The sequence below is a fragment of the Anarhichas minor genome, unplaced genomic scaffold (genome assembly GCF_050575085.1).
Source record: "Anarhichas minor isolate MPS153535 unplaced genomic scaffold, ASM5057508v1 ptg000027l, whole genome shotgun sequence".
NCBI lineage: Eukaryota > Metazoa > Chordata > Actinopteri > Perciformes > Anarhichadidae > Anarhichas > Anarhichas minor.
Genome location: NW_027466473.1, coordinates 11,987,194 through 12,006,096, shown reverse-complemented (window position 1 = coordinate 12,006,096; position 18,903 = coordinate 11,987,194). Strand labels below are relative to the sequence as shown.

At 43.3% G+C, this 18,903-nt stretch overlaps 2 protein-coding genes across 2 annotated transcripts; both read right to left on the bottom strand.

The window, feature by feature from the left end:
- Positions 1–406: 406 nt before the first annotated feature.
- LOC142959918 (clustered mitochondria protein homolog) lies at positions 407–12,217 on the bottom strand. Its single transcript, XM_076101431.1, has 28 exons — positions 11,080–12,217; positions 10,529–10,680; positions 10,262–10,433; positions 9,519–9,659; positions 9,291–9,421; positions 9,020–9,174; positions 8,596–8,721; positions 8,235–8,382; positions 8,033–8,125; positions 7,594–7,812; positions 7,009–7,184; positions 6,588–6,896; positions 6,353–6,480; positions 5,368–5,469; positions 5,173–5,273; positions 4,809–4,961; positions 4,254–4,316; positions 3,906–4,153; positions 3,653–3,737; positions 2,728–2,881; positions 2,097–2,236; positions 1,892–1,972; positions 1,612–1,737; positions 1,220–1,341; positions 969–1,062; positions 741–872; positions 580–653; positions 407–485 (listed from the first exon to the last, which is right to left on the bottom strand). The coding sequence occupies exons 1-28, from the start codon at positions 12,215–12,217 to the stop codon at positions 407–409; spliced, it is 4,842 nt and encodes a 1,613-aa protein (XP_075957546.1).
- A 3,019-nt stretch (positions 12,218–15,236) lies between these two features.
- LOC142960077 (coiled-coil domain-containing protein 92-like) lies at positions 15,237–17,608 on the bottom strand. Its single transcript, XM_076101681.1, has 3 exons — positions 17,479–17,608; positions 17,297–17,344; positions 15,237–15,964 (listed from the first exon to the last, which is right to left on the bottom strand). The coding sequence occupies exons 1-3, from the start codon at positions 17,606–17,608 to the stop codon at positions 15,237–15,239; spliced, it is 906 nt and encodes a 301-aa protein (XP_075957796.1).
- Between the last annotated feature and the right edge of the window lie 1,295 nt (positions 17,609–18,903).

Genomic DNA, 18,903 nt, shown 5'->3' with positions numbered 1-18,903 from the left:
GTAGCCTACACTGTTGCCGTTTAGTTTTTTTCAGTATAAGTAGGCCTAACATACTGTGCTTGTCTATTCATCTAGCAGTATAATTAGGTTTAGTGTGGAGGGTTTATACATTTATCTGATAATAGGAAAAGAGTTTCCATATGTTAGTCATATCCCACATATTTCATAGGGCTCTTCAACAGCAGAACAAACTCCTCCTCCAAAGAGAAACTGCTGCATCTGTTTGTGTCTTGGATTTGTTGTTCAAAGTAGGCTAACCTACTTGTTACCACCATCAATTAGCCAGGCTTTCATTGGCCATTGTTGCTCATTGTCCACGGCCATTTTCAGGAGTTTGACTGACTACACAGATGCTCTATTGTAACGGTCCCTTTGGTCCATAGTTCAGGGTTGTTGTCTGCAGTTCTTAAGTCTTTTTCCAGCTCTCCCATTGAACTTTTTCCTTTCCTTTCATTTCAGTCCTCAGGTCTGCAAATTCTTTTGCACTACAGAGAAAGACGTAATAAGTGAGATGAACATTACCACCAACAAATTAGTGGTTATTTTTGATTCCATAAGTGGGACTTTTCCTGTGTTCACCTGAGGGTAACGAGAATGATTCCACATGTCAGGTTGAGCTGCTGAAGGATTGTGGGAAAGCTGGGTGTGGAAAACTATAGAGAAACACAGATAAAAATAAATGATCTCACAACCGGATATGCTTGCATGTATGTGTTCGTGTTCTACAAAACTGTACAAACCTTCGGAGGTGGAATACAGGCAGGTGTGTTTCTGTAGATGTGGTTGATGGCTTTCTGAAGGGCCACAGCCTGCTGAGTGAGGCTCTGCAGGTACTTTGAGCTTTCCTCCGTACTCTCATGGTTCTCCCCAACCTTCATGTGTCCAACAATTAAGTCTCTCAGTTAAAATTCTGAGTACATGACATAAATACAACATAAACCATGGCATTCCAGCATTCTAAAGCATACCTGGCTCTTATATATTAAAAAAGCCTCTTTCTCGTGTTGCAGAGCTGATCGAAACTCCCCTTTGCTCTCGTACACGGTGGCAAGCAGATGATGACTGCACAGAAGATAGACACAGAAGTAATGAAAACTTTGATATAAAGAAAATTAAGGAAGGGAACAGTATATGAATACGGGGAACACAGAAACCTGTATGTCAAAGCATGTCTATCATTTTCTCAGATTGTAATGTGTTGGACGACCACCTGTCTTACCTTTGTGCATGTTTCAGGGATGTGGCACCGTAATATTTTGAAGTTGGCATTAAGGCATTCTGTAGGAACTTCAGGGAAAGCTCATACTCCATCAGGCCATGAAGCACCAGACCCAGCATACTCTAATGTAGTGGAGCACAACAGGGACATTAACAGAAGCCGTGCCTTAATGTTCACTCGGCTGGTTGCTGAAATACCAACGAGTTATCAAGTAACTTTCTCAGGGTTGCGTTCAGTGATTTCTTATGATCTGGCAAGGCTATCTTATCCACCTGAAGTTCTTTTAATGTAACTTTAATCATCTTATAAGTTCCCCCACATTACTTGAAGGGATTTCCTTTTTTAAAAGTTTTTCTTTATTTGCAATACTTTGCTGGTGAGGTCCCACTTACATCCAGCAGTGCGACTTGTGGATGGTCTTCTCCACTCACAAGCAGGGTGAGGTACCGTGCGCGATACAGCAGCTGAAGGGAGGTCGAAAGCCGGCCGCCAGCAAAGCAGTACAGAGCCAGGTAAGTCTGGATCACACATAGGAGAACACTTCCATGTGAAGTCGCAAGTGAAATATAACATTAACAGAGTTCAGTAAGGTGTATGTAAAAGAACAACAGGGTTAACGTGTCATGGCCCAACAATCTGTTTGTGGATCAATGTAAAGGTAAAGGAACTCACATAGTCTTGGATGGTCTGTGGATGGTCTATACCTTGTATTCTCTCACTACTCATAACAGCCTTTTCCTGGTGGCTGAGGGCCTGTGAGACATGAGGGAAGCATTACTTTACGAAAGCCCACAAATTGTTGTGGGTGATGATTCAGAAGTCTGGAACCAGGTTTGGTAAAAGCTCATGGTAGAAATGAATTGGAATGCATATTTACATCTGCATACTCCCCCAGGATGTAGCAGATCCGTCCCAGGAGACGCAGGCACATGCACACGTCTTCATGCAGGACACCACATACGCTGCTGAACAGAGTCAGGGCCTGGCTGATCAATTCATGGCCATCTTTGAGAAGCCCTGAAAGCAAACATAAAACTCTACTGATGAGCCTTGAATGTACAAAAACATGAAGTACACCAAATCCTGATGTTTGTCAGTGTCTGAAGACATCCAATAATTCACAGTTATTACAAACACATTGTCCATGTATGTACCAACAGTGGTCTTAAGGCGTAGACCACTTAAATGTAAAAGATGTTGCTAACTTTACCTCCTGCATCGAAAACATGACCTCATGAGTTTTATTAAGTACGACATTTTTGTGTTATACGCCAAACAATGTGATACTACTGTGTATGCTTGTGGGGAAACATTTTTTTTGTTACACATCCCTCACAGTGCCTGTGTAGCTGGTAACGATATCATTCCGTGCCGTGTTACTTTTCCATATGGGCTCTCCAGTTCATGGTCAGTCTCTTGAAGCGCCCAAGCAAGGCCACCGTGCTTCCTCTAAATGTGAACATATAGACTGTATTTTAAGTGTATGTTTTTGTGTCCGTGTCTCTCACCCTGCTGTACTGCCACCTGTGCGTGTTGCACAAGCCGTGTGGCGTCTGTCGCTGTAGGTTTGAGATGTTTGACCACAGGGAACATGTTGACAACATCCTCCTCACCGAACACTGGCCTGTGACGAGACTCAAACACATACTCCCTCAGCTGTACCTAAATACAGAGAAAGGGGAAGAATGAAACCAGCTGCATTTTAAAATGTCATGAGATGACGTTGCATTTTGGCTGCCCCAAGTCAACGCTGGAGATAATTTCTTTTTTTTTAAGGGCTTGTTGGACTTAACACAATAGCATAATGTAAGTCCTCAACTTATGTTACCACACCTGTCTTCTTAAGCATAAAATATGAGCAGATATTTCTAGTGGTGGGGCCAAAAAAACAACTAAATATCATCTTGGCTTTTGCAGCAGATTCAACAATCACCATCATTATTGGTGAGCCCAGTTTTCAATCAAAAGAGAACTTGCTGTTTAGAAGAACATTTTCATATTTCTCTCTCTAGTCCTTATTGCTCAACTTTGATCTATTGAAGCACCAGATATGATTCTTAATAATACAAAAGGTGTGAATTCAGCTACAATTAGTGCAGCTTTACGGTGAGACACCCGAGGCAAAAACATTGTTTTTCATGCATTGGTCAATTTTGAGATTTTGGGCTATTTTGCTTCCATTTGTGTCTGTAGATTTCTCCTAAATTTGCAGAAAGTTAGCATTCGATAATGCCTCTTTTGCATATTTAAACATAACATTTCAGAAAACTTAAAAAATAAATTGTCTTAATGTAAGTAATCAACTAAGGATGTTTCATGGTGATAATTATTAGTTATCCTTTGTACCATATTCCCCTGGTGTGTCTCCCTTAAGACAGACAGAATTAATTGAATTTCATAGATAAATGTATTGTGAAGAGGTAGATGTCTGACCTGGATGCCCGTCTTGATGGCAATCTCTCTCAGTAGTGAGATCCTCTGAAGGCTGTGCTTTTTTATTACTTCATCTATACTTGCACTGGAAACAGAGAGGATGGCAGGGTAAAGTCCTGTAGCACATATCCAACCACACACACACACACACACACACACACACACACACACACACACACACACACACACACACACACACACACACACACACACACACACACACACACACACACACACACACACACACACACACCTGTCTATCGTGTAGTGGTAATAATCTCCAGCCTCAGTCCTGATCCGGCCCCACAGCTCGCTGGGGGTCAGTCTAGCCCACACACTGTCTGTCAACAAGGGGACTCGACTCCCGTTGCTCCGTCGCCGTCGGCTCCTGCGGCGAGAGAGCAGCTCATCTGAGCAGGAGTCGGCGAAGCAGGAGGAGGAGCTCAGCAGGCAGTTTAAGAAGTGACTGACAGCAGCGGAGAAAGCTGCAGATTCCACGTCCTGGGAGAAAATAAGATACATGTGGATATTAGAAAATGTATGATAGATTGCGAAAGGTTATTTTAATATTTTACTTATTGACATTGTTTGAGCACTCCACCTGTAGATACGTCCTGAAGATGTGTTTTGCGCTTCTGATGATGACTTCACTGATAGAAATTCTCTGTGAGGGAACATTTGATCAGTTATGTGATCAGGAGGATTTTAGCATCCTGACGGACAGTTGGCATCCTTTATTTCCTAGTGTTTGTTTCACGTTATATAAAACATAATGTTGTATTCTATTCTGTCATATTACGAAGGACAACGATCAGAGATAACGTTAGCCCTTGACCAAGAACTTCAAAAATAAAATCTTTGATCTTAACTAAGTCTAAGATTGAGTTGAGATGGACAGATGAAATCACAGTCTTGCTAACTGTGTGCCTCAAGAGTCAAGGACAGGAAAACAATTGTGCAATTGATCGTAATAATATCTTCAGTACATCCTCATCTTCTGCCTGGAGCAAAATGTTCAGGCCACATTTATTTTAGAAAAATGTAATTCAAGTGATGTAGTGGAAGTCAATGTAAAAGTAAACTCAAGAGCAAGAGGTAAGCAGCTATGATAACTTCACATATATGTCTTAAGGGTAATAATAGCTGGAGCAAGTACCTGTACGTGGCTGAGTCTCCCTCTGTCCTCCACCTTGTCCAGCTCCCTCAGTAGGGTGCCCAGGTATCGCACGTTCACACCCCGCTGATGTAGCACTGAGGTCAGGGTCGCCCCATCCATCGGCACTGCTGAGTGGTCGAGACAGTCCCTCAGCTACCACACACACACACACACACACACACACACACACACACACACACACACACACACACACACACACACACACACACACACACACACACACACACACACACACACACACACACACACACACACACGCAGGAACAGCAGTAGAATTATAGATATTACGTTAGACTTCATGCACAAGGTACATCTGGATGTTATTGCTCCACACACGACTCACCACTGCTGGAATCTGATTGGAAAGTAGAAAAGCAGCCACGTCCCATAACAACTGCCTCTGCCTCTGAACCTCCTCAACACACTCTGAGGAGAAACGAACACCTGCAGCAAAGACACACAGTCCAATCTGATTTTTGTTTTAACTTTATAAACATGACCGTATATATATGTTTGTGCGCACAAGTGTGTTCAATACCCGGAGAGCAAACATCAGGGTTGAAGCGAATGTCGAAGCAGGAGTCACTCACTGATCCGACAGCCTCGCAAGCTTTCATAATCACATTTCTTCTCTGTAATTCTACAACAGTAACACATGAATACATTATTAATTAACACACAATCAAACTATCCTCACCACTTTCCTTGGCCTTAATCAATAGTCAACAGTGAATATTTGCACATTTTGAAGATCTATAACTGTGATGTCTTACTTAAGTAAAAGTAGGAAAACCACACTTAAGTTTAATTACTTAAGTATAACAATATAATTATTATTAAAAGCAAACTTTACTTAAAGTAAGTGCAGTAGAATGACTATACATTGTATCACTAGTTCATTATTATTGATGCATAAACATGTAAGCATTAGCAGCATGTTAATGTTGTAGTAGGAATACATTTTTTACACCGTTTGGTACTTTAATATATAACAAAGCATCCCAATTTAAGAACTCAAATAAAATTTGTGTGTCAAATTTTAATTTGAAAAATAAATAATGGCAAAAGTATAAAGCGGCAGAGAATAAACACACTCAAGTAGAACACAAGTTCTTCAAAAACATACTGACAGTAAGCAGAGTACTTGTACTAAGTTACATTCCACCAGTAGGGATGAACTTCTGAATTCAGCTTTTAAGCCAACATGGTTGAGAAGTCCAAAGAAAACTGATAATTTCAACATTCATAATTTAAAGACAACTGAGCAAACTCTGCTGATAAAGATCATGTGCTGTGACTGAAAGTTCCAGAACAAGAACTAAATGGACCTTATGATGACATTGTTTTCCCAACTGTTGTTTCCAAAGTCATGCATTCGCTTACTTACATGTCTTATTACTGTACATCCTCTGTTCGGCTAATTTAGTACCTTCTCACTCTGTGTTCCTGAGCCTGATTTCTATTTCTGGTAACACAATTTCTCCTGGTTTGTCATTTCACTTCATTTAGCTGGTCTTATTCACCCATACCAGCACCGGATGTGGCTGGATCCGCAATTCTCGTCTCACTGAGTGGCTCTTCGCTCTGCTCCATGGCTTGTTCTTCTGTTTGGATGAGATCCCGGGACACCATCTTGCCATAAAGTTCATACCTGCAACAGAAAACGCAAGATAAGAGAGATGAGATGCTTCATTTCCAAAGCTCAACTCATCCTGTTGCATGGTAGCTGCATTCGTGTCCACATCTCGTCTTCCTCACCTGTGCTGGACGAAGGCCTCTATCAGCTCTGGTCTCAGGCTGGCCAGGCTGTGATGGTGTCGCTGTGGGTAACCAAAGATCTGGCACTCCCTCGGCACCTCCATGCTGTCCTCCGTCTCTGAGAACTGGAAGTTAAGGTCAGGGGGGAAGGTCCGGAGGAGGTCCAAGATGTAGGGTCTTCCGTCATTACCCAGGATGCCTTTGGTCTCGATGCCAGAGCAAAGCTCCACTGAGCTGTTGCTGTGATCGAGCACCTGGTGACGTTGGATTCTGAGCGGTTTACTGGTTTTATCCAGAAGCTCCAGAAACCTGGAGTAATGTTGAGAGAATTAAAGGTTGCATGTTTAAACCTACACTTTATTTTGCTCTAAATACTTAAAAGATAAGACTTTATTGTGTTTTGTGAGTATGCGTGTGTTACCTGGGGTGAGTAAAAACAGTTTTTCCATAGTCATTAGAGCCATAGACAACACTCTGCTCCTGATTTCTCTCCAGTATCCCAGGAACGATGGTCTGAGCGATAACACGGATGCTCCGATAATCTACCACAGCTGTCCCAAGTGTGTGAAGACCCTCTACGTCTACAGACGCGTAAGCCTGAAGCAGAGCAACATAAGTAGTTTTGTTTCGATGGCAACAACTTTGTTTCATGCGTGTCTTATTGAAAACATATTCACATATTAAATACTATATAAATGAGACTAAATGAATGGATGTCGGCAGTGTGAACAGGCTATCTCATTCTTTTCATTTTCCTCTCATCAGTTAAACAAACAGAGTGTGTGCTCGTCTTTCATCTTACATTCATTGTTATAAGTCGGCTACAATTATCAGAACAACACAAACATTCAGGCTCCCTCATGTGGCTCATACTGCAGATATGAATGTTGAATAAAACACTGTGGAAGAAATTTAATTGGCGACCCTAAAAAAATCTCCAGCGACCACAAATATACTTTTAAAATGGGACAGATTAAACAGTAAATGTATTGCTGTGAGGACCTACCTGTGCTCCCCTCAGGTCACAGATGGCAGCAGCATGAGCAGCAGTGTTGCCCCCTAGTGGGCTGTAGTGCTCCGATATGTCGAACCCGAGGCTGAAGAACAGGTTGTTCCAGATGAACATCTGCATATGAGGCGCCTCCCCAGGGTTCAACGGCATGACGTTACCGTCAACAACAGCTACAGCGCCTCGTGTTGCAGCCGCAACAAAGTCACTGTTTGTCTGGATGGAGGGATTAAAATCTTGGTGAACATGTTCTCTCACAATCTCACCCGAGAGCAGGAGGAGGAAGGAATAATCTCACTGAACAGTGTAGAGGAAGTTAAGGGGGACTAAGAGATCATCTGTATGCCTGGTCACTGCTGGAGGGATGATCTCACAAGTCTGCTTCTCCAATCATTACTCAGATGGAAAGGAGATGTTTAGAAATCTGTGGCCTCACCTTGAATATGCTCCTCTCTCTGTGCAGGCGCTCCTGAAGAGAGTTCCTAGCGAGTTCCCTGCATCCCTGCAGCTCCTCGTTCCACTCCCGACTCTGTGGTCATAACACACGGCCTACAGATCAGCATCAGCATCGCTACCAGTTAGCCTCAGATGCTCCATGAAACCTGCATGTGCATTCATGCACATTTTATGTCTGCAACCTGCCCAGCTGTCTGCTCGTCCTGGCCCATGCGACTGGTGTGCGTCTCCTCCGCTCTGACACAGTCGAGGGTGTGGTCTCCATGACGGGCGATCCAGGTGAACACCTGGAAAGGTGCTGCGATCTGCTCAAAAGGGTGTTGCTGGACTCTGGTTCACAGCAAAATCTTTTATTAGTAAAGCGTGCATGGAAGTGAGAGTTTCTGTTTTATTAAACTCATGTTACTGTCTCGTATCAACCCAAGCCTCAACTCTAGAAATGTAGACCACCGCTATTACTGTATTTCCATCCACATATTTTATTGATATTAACAGTGTTACATGTCACTCGATCTCGTTCCAGCTGGATTACAGACAGCTCACCTCTTCTTCTGCAGGGCACTGAAGGTTTTCCTGAAAGCAGGGCTGACTTGACTCAGCAGCTCAACTAGAGAGTGGCAAAGGATTTTGGGAAGTGCAGGTTTAGGGTTGAAGTTGAAGGTAGTTGACCTGGAGCAGTCAGAGCAGAGCACGAGTTGAATCCAGGTAAGTTTCTACGGTCCTCGTCGTACATAATTGTTGTTGGTTAACTGCTCTCTGTGGGCGCTGTCGCTGTAATAAACACTTGCTTTGTGGTGGAACTTGGAAGAAATACAACATGAGAGTGAGACTCTGAGTCTATATAGTTGTCAAGATGTTTCAGTCTGGACAAAAGTAGTGGACTGACCGAGCTACGCTGCTAGCATGGCTAAAAAGTCTTCAATTTTCATAGCTTAGCAAACAAATGTCTCAATAGTTTAACACTCACTGGTTGAGGTAGAAGCCACGAGTAGAGGATGTAATGTTGAGTTCTTTGTCCTCCATAGTCAGGACATTGAGGTACATTAGGTCGCCGTGCATCTTCCTGTTTCCTGGAGGAGGGTTCCAGCTGCTCATGGTCAGAACCCGCAGACACTGAAATGGCTGTAATGATACTTTCATAAAGTCCATCTGTTGCTTCACTACACCCTAGAACACGTTTCATTGCATGTTATATATCTAACCAATCGCGTTTGCGATTACAATATCTGATGTCTCACCTTCCAGTCATCTCTGAGTGGCTGCAGTGGTGTTAGTGGTCGGTCCTTACATCCCGGGAGGATGTATTCTGGAGGGCTGCAGTCAGCAGACTCCTTTTCAGAAGCTCGCCTGTTCCCCACGCTGACACTGTCTGAAGGGACGAATATGGAGGCGAAACGTTGAATGATTACAGGCGGAAGTGCTCAGACTAAACCTGAAGTGAGGAGGTAATAAGAGAGTAATATTACCCTTGTCTCCCCTGGTGTAACAGGTGAGGTAAGAGAGTGAGCTGCAGTTCACTCCGTTGTATGCATCTGCTGGGTCGAGGCTCCTCAGAAGGTCACGGACGTGTCTGAGATGAAGACGAGCATCACGCACTGTGTAAGGATCTGCAACAAGACCAGAAAAGAGGCTTTTAAAAAGGGTTTGATTCAATCTTGCACAAGATGAATGGGGAAAAATACCATTGCTGTGTTGCATTTCACGGAAGAAGATAAACAAATCAGTACACAAACATATTGACAATAGAAGACAAAACAGTGCAGAATAAAATGACTCAAGTGGAGAAGAACTTGTGTTATCTTAGGATCCCTATAGGAGGCAAATCAACACAAAATGAAAGTTCCTTATAGTAGCTTCAGGTTTTTATTTCGTTCACAAAATAGACATCTATAGTGAGGTTTAAAGTGAGTGATGGATTAGATAGAAATAAGTGGTGGTGATGTTTATTAAAGCTAAATCAAACTGTGGTTTGGTTTAGTCACTAATGATGCTGATATGTCGATATGTTGATGATGCATCTATCTGATGAGAGGTCAACATAGTTCATACTAAAAAGGGCCTCCCTGTTGTAACATGCTACGGGTCCACATGATGTGAGGTCTCATAAAACTGGACTGAAGTCAGATGCTGACAATGTTGCTCTCCACAGTGAACGACACACTTATCACAAAAACACAACTTGTAGAGAAGAAAGAAAAGGACGAGTTACCCTCCACCACCTTGATCAGCACTCCGTCCTGGATGCCCTGAACGGAGCACAGCTCTGAGAGGCTGTCGAGCGCGATGCCCCCCAGCTGGAGGGAGAAGCACGTGCAATGGCAGCTGATCTCGTGCTCCATCAGCACCTGGTGCAGCTCGGCTACCAACATCTGGCCTGACACCTGAGAATGACGGAGAGTTGGATTGGAGGGGTTCAGACAAATGTGAATGAATATACATCTTTAAAAAAAAAAGAGGAGACAGAGGTACACAGAACCTGAAGCTCAAAACTCTCTTTTCCAGGAGGTTGAATCCGGACAGTGAAGTCTGTCTCTTGGAGAGCGACGGCGTCCCCGATGCTGAGTTTCCTTTTGTCAGCGTCACACTGCTGCGGGCGATCATCCTCGGGGCTTTCTTGACTTGGAGGCGCTGTTGGCAACAGAAGAGACAAAATAAAAATGTGGGGATGAAAACAGTTCAATGCAGGTTAATAAGGTGACAATTAAAAGTTCAAAAGAACAAGGAAATCATATACCGAAATGATGGATATTACTAAATGCGAATTTGAAAAAAGAAAAGTGAAATTTCCATCCCTTAAACGAAAAAAGAAAATAGCTTAAATGCAAAAGTTTGAATTTAAACATGTAATCGAAGAGGAAATCAATGTGTAAAGGGAAAATAGATTAAGTTAGTTTAATTCTAATTCCGAATAAAATGATCCTCCAAAGCGTGATGCTCCGCTGTACAAGCTGCAGGTAGAATGTTTGAATACCACAGTGCATAGACAAACAACACACTGTAAATAAAAGCAGAGATAAAACCGCTCACCTTTAACATGTGGTGCTGCCAGAAATAGCCTGTCGACTAAAAACAAGGTTTGCTTCGTCTCGGCCTCCTCCTCCTCCTCCTCCTCCTCCTCATGTGGCGGAGGGGTCTTGATGTCGTCGTCCTCTTCTCTCTTCACCGGGTCGTGGCACTGAATGTCATCTGCATTTAAATCTGACTGGTCTGTGGGGTCCTCAGACGGACTCATGTTTGTTTTCGTGTGGATAACGTTACAGACCTTTTCGTTTACATTCTGATCTGACGCCACAGTCGGCTGTCCCGTCTGTTCATCCTCCCCATAACTCTGTTGAGTCAGGTCCACGCCACGCTCAGCAGGGTCAAAGTTCACCCCAACTTCAGTGCTGCTGATGCTGCGTTTCGTCGGCTGAACTTCCGTCTGTGACTCAGTGTTCCCGTCAGTATTGTTGTTGTGTTCAGTCGGCATCACTGAGGTGCACTCGGATTTTGTAACATTCTCCTGTGTCGGCTCTGTCCGGACAACGTCTGTGTTTTCCTGAGCAGCAACAGTTGTCTGTTGCAACTTAACGACATTCCCTTCATCAGTGTTCAACTCCTCCATCAGCTTGGTGTTGGTATAGCTCAGTATTTCATGTTCTTGCACAGCCATCTCTTTTGAAGCTCCAGTATCTCTTAGTGTGTTTACTTCTCTCTCCACAGTCTGATTATTGCACACGCGTAGTTCTGTCTGTGCCTGAACGTCTGCTTGGGACTCTGTCTGAGTCTGCACCCCCATACCGATCTGTGTCTCCACTTCGGTCTGTGTCTCAACCTCCGAAAACCCCCTGCTCCTCCACCTGTTGCTCCTCTCTTGTCCTTCTCCCTCTTCCTCCTCAGACACCAGCAGACACACCATCGGCTCCACCAGAGTCACATCCCCTCCCAGGTTGCTGCTGAGGATGATGTCAGGAAACAGGAAGTGCTCCGGTTCGAGGGCTGGGTATTTCCCGCCGGGGGAGATGGTTAACAGATTGTCCTCCAAGTCGTCCGGCATGCTGGGCGATTCACATTCACTCTCTTCGCTGGAAAGCAGAGGGGATCTTTCCGCCTCACCCGGGGCCGGTGCATCCTTACACTTAAAGTATTTTGACAGTGAGTGACAGCACTGGACTATGTTTCCCATGGTGCCTTTGTGCAAGAAACTGCAATATTGTGCAGGTGGCCTATGGGAGGAAACACCATCATTTAAAAAACACACTTTTAGAAGCTGCTGAGTCTTAGTAACTGTCACATGTGTGTGTTTGTTTGTGTGGCATGTGTAAATGCAAGCAGCTAAGAGCCTTAGATTACAGCTGACGACAGGGAGATTATGAAGTGTCCCTGCAGTGGTGTCACCTTACAGAGGAAAGGAGTGGAGAACCGTGGTGACTAAATCTCATCAGATGGACTCTGGAATGATGTTGGATGTGTGGGAATCCTGGAACACATATGAGAGGGAACGCTGAGCAGAGTATACACTTACAGTTATTTGGCTGCATAAAGGTGTCTTAATCAAAACAGCAGAATATTCTAAATAGACTCAATGTTAATCTATTGAATCCTGATGATTTTTTTACGAAAGTAACACACCTTATTCAAGCTCATGAGAACACCAAGGTGAAGCAGAAGGAATGTGCATGTATCCTAAAACAACAGAAGAACAACACAGCATGAAAATGACATTAGTGTAATCAATCTATGGACCCTACCAGCCAGCGAAGAGAGAGAGGGAGAGACTGCAAGTCTGTGTCATCTTATCCACACTCCTCTGCTGTTCATCCTGCTGAAATCAGAGAGCTGAGTGTCCCAGTCTTTCTTCTACAGCAGGAGGCTCCCCTGTCCTTGCTGCAAAACAACGTTACACAAACTATGTGTGTGTGTGTGTGTGTGTGTGTGTGTGTGTGTGTGTGTGTGTGTGTGTGTGTGTGTGTGTGTCTGCCCTTCATGGGTGAGCTGGGACAGAGCATGCAGGCCCCTCTATTCACACACATCCACACACATCTTAGTAGCCTACCCATTCAAGTCCAGAGGAGGGCGACCTCTCCGCCGCTGATGATGTCACTTCCTGTATTCAGACCGGCCCGTGCACCTCTCTATCAACCTTGAATGTGTGCACGTGCGAGAGGTGCATAAATAGCCTAGCGGCAGCAGGAGGTCTGGCGCTTCTTGATATTTTTGAAAGCTGTACCAGAGTCGCGACCGACAGCAAACGTCTCCCCCAAAAACTCAAAAGTCCTGGAAACAAGCATCGAGTACCTTCGTCTTTCAGCCACGAGCGCTCGAACGCAGCTCCGCGGTTGTCATGGCAGCGCTGCAGCGAAATAAATTGACATTCTGAGCACAGTCTCCAAGACAACTGTGGGAACGTTCTAGAATGGGATGTTTGCTCGGAGACAAGTTACAAGCAGCTAACGTTACCACGTGCGAGCGATACAGTCGTTTGTATGACTCGATGTCTCCCCGTGATTGTCAATACATTAATCAATTAAAAATGTTACCTCACAGTTATTCCCTTGTATTTGATGTCCATTCAAAGTATGTTTTTATACTTTCATACTTTTTCTCCAATTGCCTAAATGTATGTGTGACTTATTGAAACAGAAGTGGCTACTAAGTGCATTTGTTCATTTGTAAATGGTGCTTTATGTTCCTGAGCTTGGTACATTGAATGACTGAATGCATCTCGTTTAAGTATTTCGACGTAGTTCTCCAACCTATTTTATTTGTATTTTTGTATTTATCTGTTAATTGTTATAACTGGCATTAATGTTCATGCAACTGTTTGCATTGGCAAGAGGTGAGGATTGAGTGTTCCAAAATATGGATATGGATTTATATATTTCAGTAATGTTCCTTTCAATAAAATCTAACTGAAAGAAAAACGTTACTCAAAGGTATTTTTTTTTCTTTTAAATTCCTCAATTCATCTGTGTATTTAAAAAAATCACATGCCAGTTTCATTTAGTTTCTTTTTTAGTTTGCATCATTCAGTGTGCTGCTATATCATGTTGTAAATAAATATGTATCGTAGAAAAAGATGCAGATTGCAAATGAAGGCCGGTCAGACTGAGTCATCACAATCTTCCAGATCCAGAAGTGGGCTGTAAACCGTTCTGTGAGGGTTATGCTGATATTTAATACTGGTGAATGTTTTTATTTTGTACAATTTAGGTCAGATTATTCTATTGATTAGTTGATAAATAGTTTGACCTATAAAACATCACAAATTTGTAAAAAAAGGAAATCAATAAATGTTTAATGTTTTTGCTTGACTAATGACGTGTATGATCGATTTATTGACTGCGGCTGACTACTCGATTTATTGGATAATCATTTCAGCTCTTATACAATTTGAGTATAAATAGATTTGAGAGCAGTTGGTCAGAACATCTTTGTAGCCACACAGGCCTTTTTTTACAGCAGATATTTTCACATGTCATTGTAGGAAAAGCAAAGGTGCAAATAATAAAATCAATAAAAGGCTCAATTCCATTTAGCTGTGTCAGGGTCCTGGTATTGTTCATGCTGGCTCACTTTCACATTGTCATGGCTTACTCACAGAACAGAGCCATCACTAAAGCTAGTAGTGCTTATGAAGTATTGTTGTGACACAGACAGACTGAAACTTTTTAAACACTGAGACAAAAGACAACAATACTCCAGAAATAATTCTCTGCCATGACGAGGCACATTGCATGAATTTAATAAAGTGCAAATCATACAAAATGTCCCTAAGCCTTCTCGAGTGACTTTTCAAACCTGGAATGCAGCTAGTGCAGTGAAAAAGCAGGTTGCCACGTACGTCAACAGTACGGTGTGTTCACAGTATTCATGGCAAGGCTACTAATTACCAGCAAAAGCCGTGATCAACAGTGTTAAAATCAAAAGGCATCCATATGAAACTGTACCACTATCCAGCTCTTTTATCTTCACATTTTCAAAGTACACGTTGTACCATCAATGTGACGGATTAGGTTAATACGCTGTTGTGATCACACGCTCTTGTGCAACTAACTTCTAAATATTTAACTCACTTCCTGAAATCTACAGACAATCACATGGTTACATCTTGTCTTAAGCTTTTTTCTAGAATAACTGCTTCAGTTGCTGGTTGATCTTGGCCAAAAACCTGCTGGAAGACAACGTTGTCTTTTCTATCTTCATCACAGAGCAGTTTCTCCCTCTCCTGCTCCCATGTCCACCCTCCTGTGCACCCTGCTGTCCTCTATATCCTCCCACTCGTCCTCCATCCCCTCTCCGTTCTGCGTTCTGATCGGCTGGTTCAAGCGGAGGAGGCGGTATCTAAGAGGCACTAGGAAGAGGGCGGGGTCAGGCATAGGGTGTGGCCTCTGCGGTGACGTCACCCTCTCCTGGGGGACGCAAGCTCTGACCCTCTCCTCCCTCGCGCTGACACGCCTCTTGTGTCTCGCTTCTGGTTGGCTAGGAGAGGCCGGGGGAGGTGGAGACAGGAGCCAGTCTGAGCCCTCCCCTTCGTAATCTTCATCCTCCTCACCTTCGTCTTCTTCTTCATCATCATCGTCATTCTCATCTTCCTCCTTTCCTCTGGGTTCCCCCTCTCCCTCGGCCCCAGACTCTGTGCTCTGCTGCCGTTGCTGGAACAGTTTTAAGCGTGCGGTGTGGAGCTCGTGGCAGAGGGTTGTCGTGGTGACATTTTGGCGTTGCAGCTCTCGACTCAGTAGTGTGATCTTGTGGCTGCGACGTTTCAGCTCCTCCAGGAAGTGCCGCTCTTCTTCTCTCATGCTCCTTCCCAGTGCTGATGCCCGTGCCCGGCCGGCCCGCAGCTCTCCACGCGCGGCAACCATCACGCACTGCTGGTCCTCTAGGAGCCGCTGTGCAGCCTCACAGCGTGCTGCTAGCTCTGCTTCTTCCTCTGAGAAACATAAACAAACACAGTATGGACTGAAGATAATCAAGTTACAGAAAATACTGTAGATGTTGAGGAGATTATTCTATACATTAGGATGTCATTATTTGGTCTGTTTTTCTATCCTCCATATCTCTTTTTTTTATTTCTGCTTGATTAATCTCTCTTATATTACATTTCATACATTCTTCTTTTCACTGTGCCTTTCTGTGCTCCCACACTTAAATAAATAATACACACATATACTGTAATTTACTTCCCTATCAGTGACCATTGTAAATTTGGGGGCCAGGCTGGTGCTGCATGCAATTTTAAGGGGTACCAAATATGTGAAGCACAACTTACATACCACCACCACCCAAATAGCTTTGGTTCTCCAAAAGACTTACGATAACAATAAACACAAGAATACTCATTCCCTGTTAAAGTACATTTTAGTCTAGACATCACTTCCTGTGAATAATTACTCCCCTCCCTGGAGACAAATGTTGGGTGAACAATGTATTTATATCTTATGTATTTGCACACATACTTTTGTTTTATAACTCATCTGTTGCAGATTAAGTTTAGAATCACAGTGCTTGAATGTTCTCAATAAAACCAAGGCTGGACTAAAGCACTTGACGGACATGGATAAATTGATACAACTGGCAATACACGCCATTCAGAACAAAAATATGCAAAACCAAAAATATATATGCAGTGTTGTAGGAAGAAACAGCGCTTTAAATTCCAACAAAATGTTACCTTCTAACTTGTTTATGTCTCTCTCTCTCTCTCTCTGGAACATTGACTTTCCTTGCAGGAAAAACTGAGCACATTGTTCCATCCAACTTTTTCTTTCCCAAAACCGATTCCAATACCTCAACTCAGGGTATCTACCGATACCAAGAACCGATCCAACACCAGTGGTCTATTTTTCCCAAACTTTAAATCTGAGTACCTTTCTGCCTGGATCTCACTGTTGACAATGTTTAGGTTAACTAACAAAGCCAGCTGAATTGCATGATGTTATTTACAAGGAAACTGTATTGAATGTGGATGATTATGTCATGGCCGATACTTGAACCGCTTTATAACGTGCCAATACCGATCTGGCATATTGTATCAGTGCATCGCTATACCTAACAAATATAATAAGATATGCAAATATTAACAAATGAGTATAAGATGTTAACAGTAATGCATCAAAAGATCAAACTCAATTTACAGTAATAATGTGGCATCGAGTGTGGTCATTGCATCCCTTTCTATCATGAAGTCCTTGTGAATTCGCCTCCTCTTTCCTCTCCATAACTCCCTCATATCATTGGTCATCAAGGAACTGTAATGTCTTACCTTCTGTGCTTCTGTCAGGAAACCTGGAGTCCAGCTCACAGCTTAGCTCTGCGGCCCGCGAGGCAAAGAAGCACAACAGGCGGACAGACAGAGAAAGATAAGACAGGGTGACAGACGGACAGTCAAGTGGTTCAGTGACACATGAAGAGACGGAGAGCAGCAGGCCGCCGGTATACACTGACCATGACAGCGCCTCCTCAGGTGCGTGATCTCCAGCTGCAGACCCGTCAGCATGGTCAGGTGCTCCTGCTTCAGGAAGGCTATGCCTCTCTCCACACTGGCCACCTGCTGCTCCAGCTTCCCAGCATCCATGGCTGCAGCCCTACACAACCTGCACACAGATGCAGGAGGCTGGATGTCTTTTGGTAAGGTTTCTCCCACTACAGCTGTTGTGGGTCCATTTTGAGGACCGACATAGAGCAGAGCTCAGGTAGGCTTACTATGCGTCTGTTCCATGGAAAGTAAACAAAATCTATTTACCAAGCTAGACTGATAAACCATCTGCTCGATATTCTATCTCACTCAGATTTTCTGCATTAGCTTTATAAGGTAATTATCTTATAACAAAAAAAACACTCTATTTGAATAACCTCTTTCGGTTTTATTTCTAGCCCATAAAAGCTTTCTAGTTTCTGCACCGTGGCTCACGCGGTGTCTACCTGTAACTGTGCATTCATCACTGTGACCGTGGCCTACCGTGATACTGAAGCTGTGTCCTGTTCAGAGCGTCTCTCATGGATCCTCGTATCGCCGCGCTGTCTCCGCCCCTCGATGCAGCGGAGATGGAGTAAAACAAAAAGACTCGTGCAAAAACGTTCTGCGTGCAAACCAGCGCTTTGCGCGTTTCTCGTGCTCTCGGCTGAGCTGTTTCTCTGTTGCAGCAGGCCGACGTGTTTCCCGACCGTGTGAACGAATCCTGCTGCAGTCTGAGTAGAAATAACCTCCTCATAACCTTCTTCTCTGTACGTGCAGTGCGGCTGCTGTACCCACAACAAAGCAGTCCGGTATGAGGGGTGATCAGTGCCACGAAGCAGCAGCAGGAGGAGGAGGAGGAGCTCCGTGGAAGTGATGCTACCAGCTGTTGCAAGCAAAGAAAGGAATATTTGTATTTTATTCCTTGAGATGATAGAGAGCTTAAGTCTCATCCCAACTCTGGGTAACATAAGCTTATGCATCATATGAGGCTCTTCGTTTGTTTTCATTGGCAGAAGAATTATTCTGATGCTTTACTTAAAAGTACTGAAACGTGTAAAAAAAAGAGTGAAAATACCGTTAAAAGTACTGGATTCACATTAATTGTATTAGCAAAACATACTTAAAGTATCAAAAGTAAAAGGCCCATTGCAGTGTTTATTATATGTTAAGTATTAACAGCATCTCAAAGACAGCCCATTTTAACTCATTATTATACTGATTGGCTTTCAATCAATAATTATGCACTCTACTTATAGTTATTATATTTTTTGTATGTTCATTTCTAATTTGCAAAGTAACTTGTAACTATAGGTGTCAAATAAATGTAGGTTGAGTAAAAAGTACAATAGTTCTTCTGAAATTAAGAGGTAAGAAGTTCTTCATCTTCATCAGTCAACTAGTTGATTAATCCT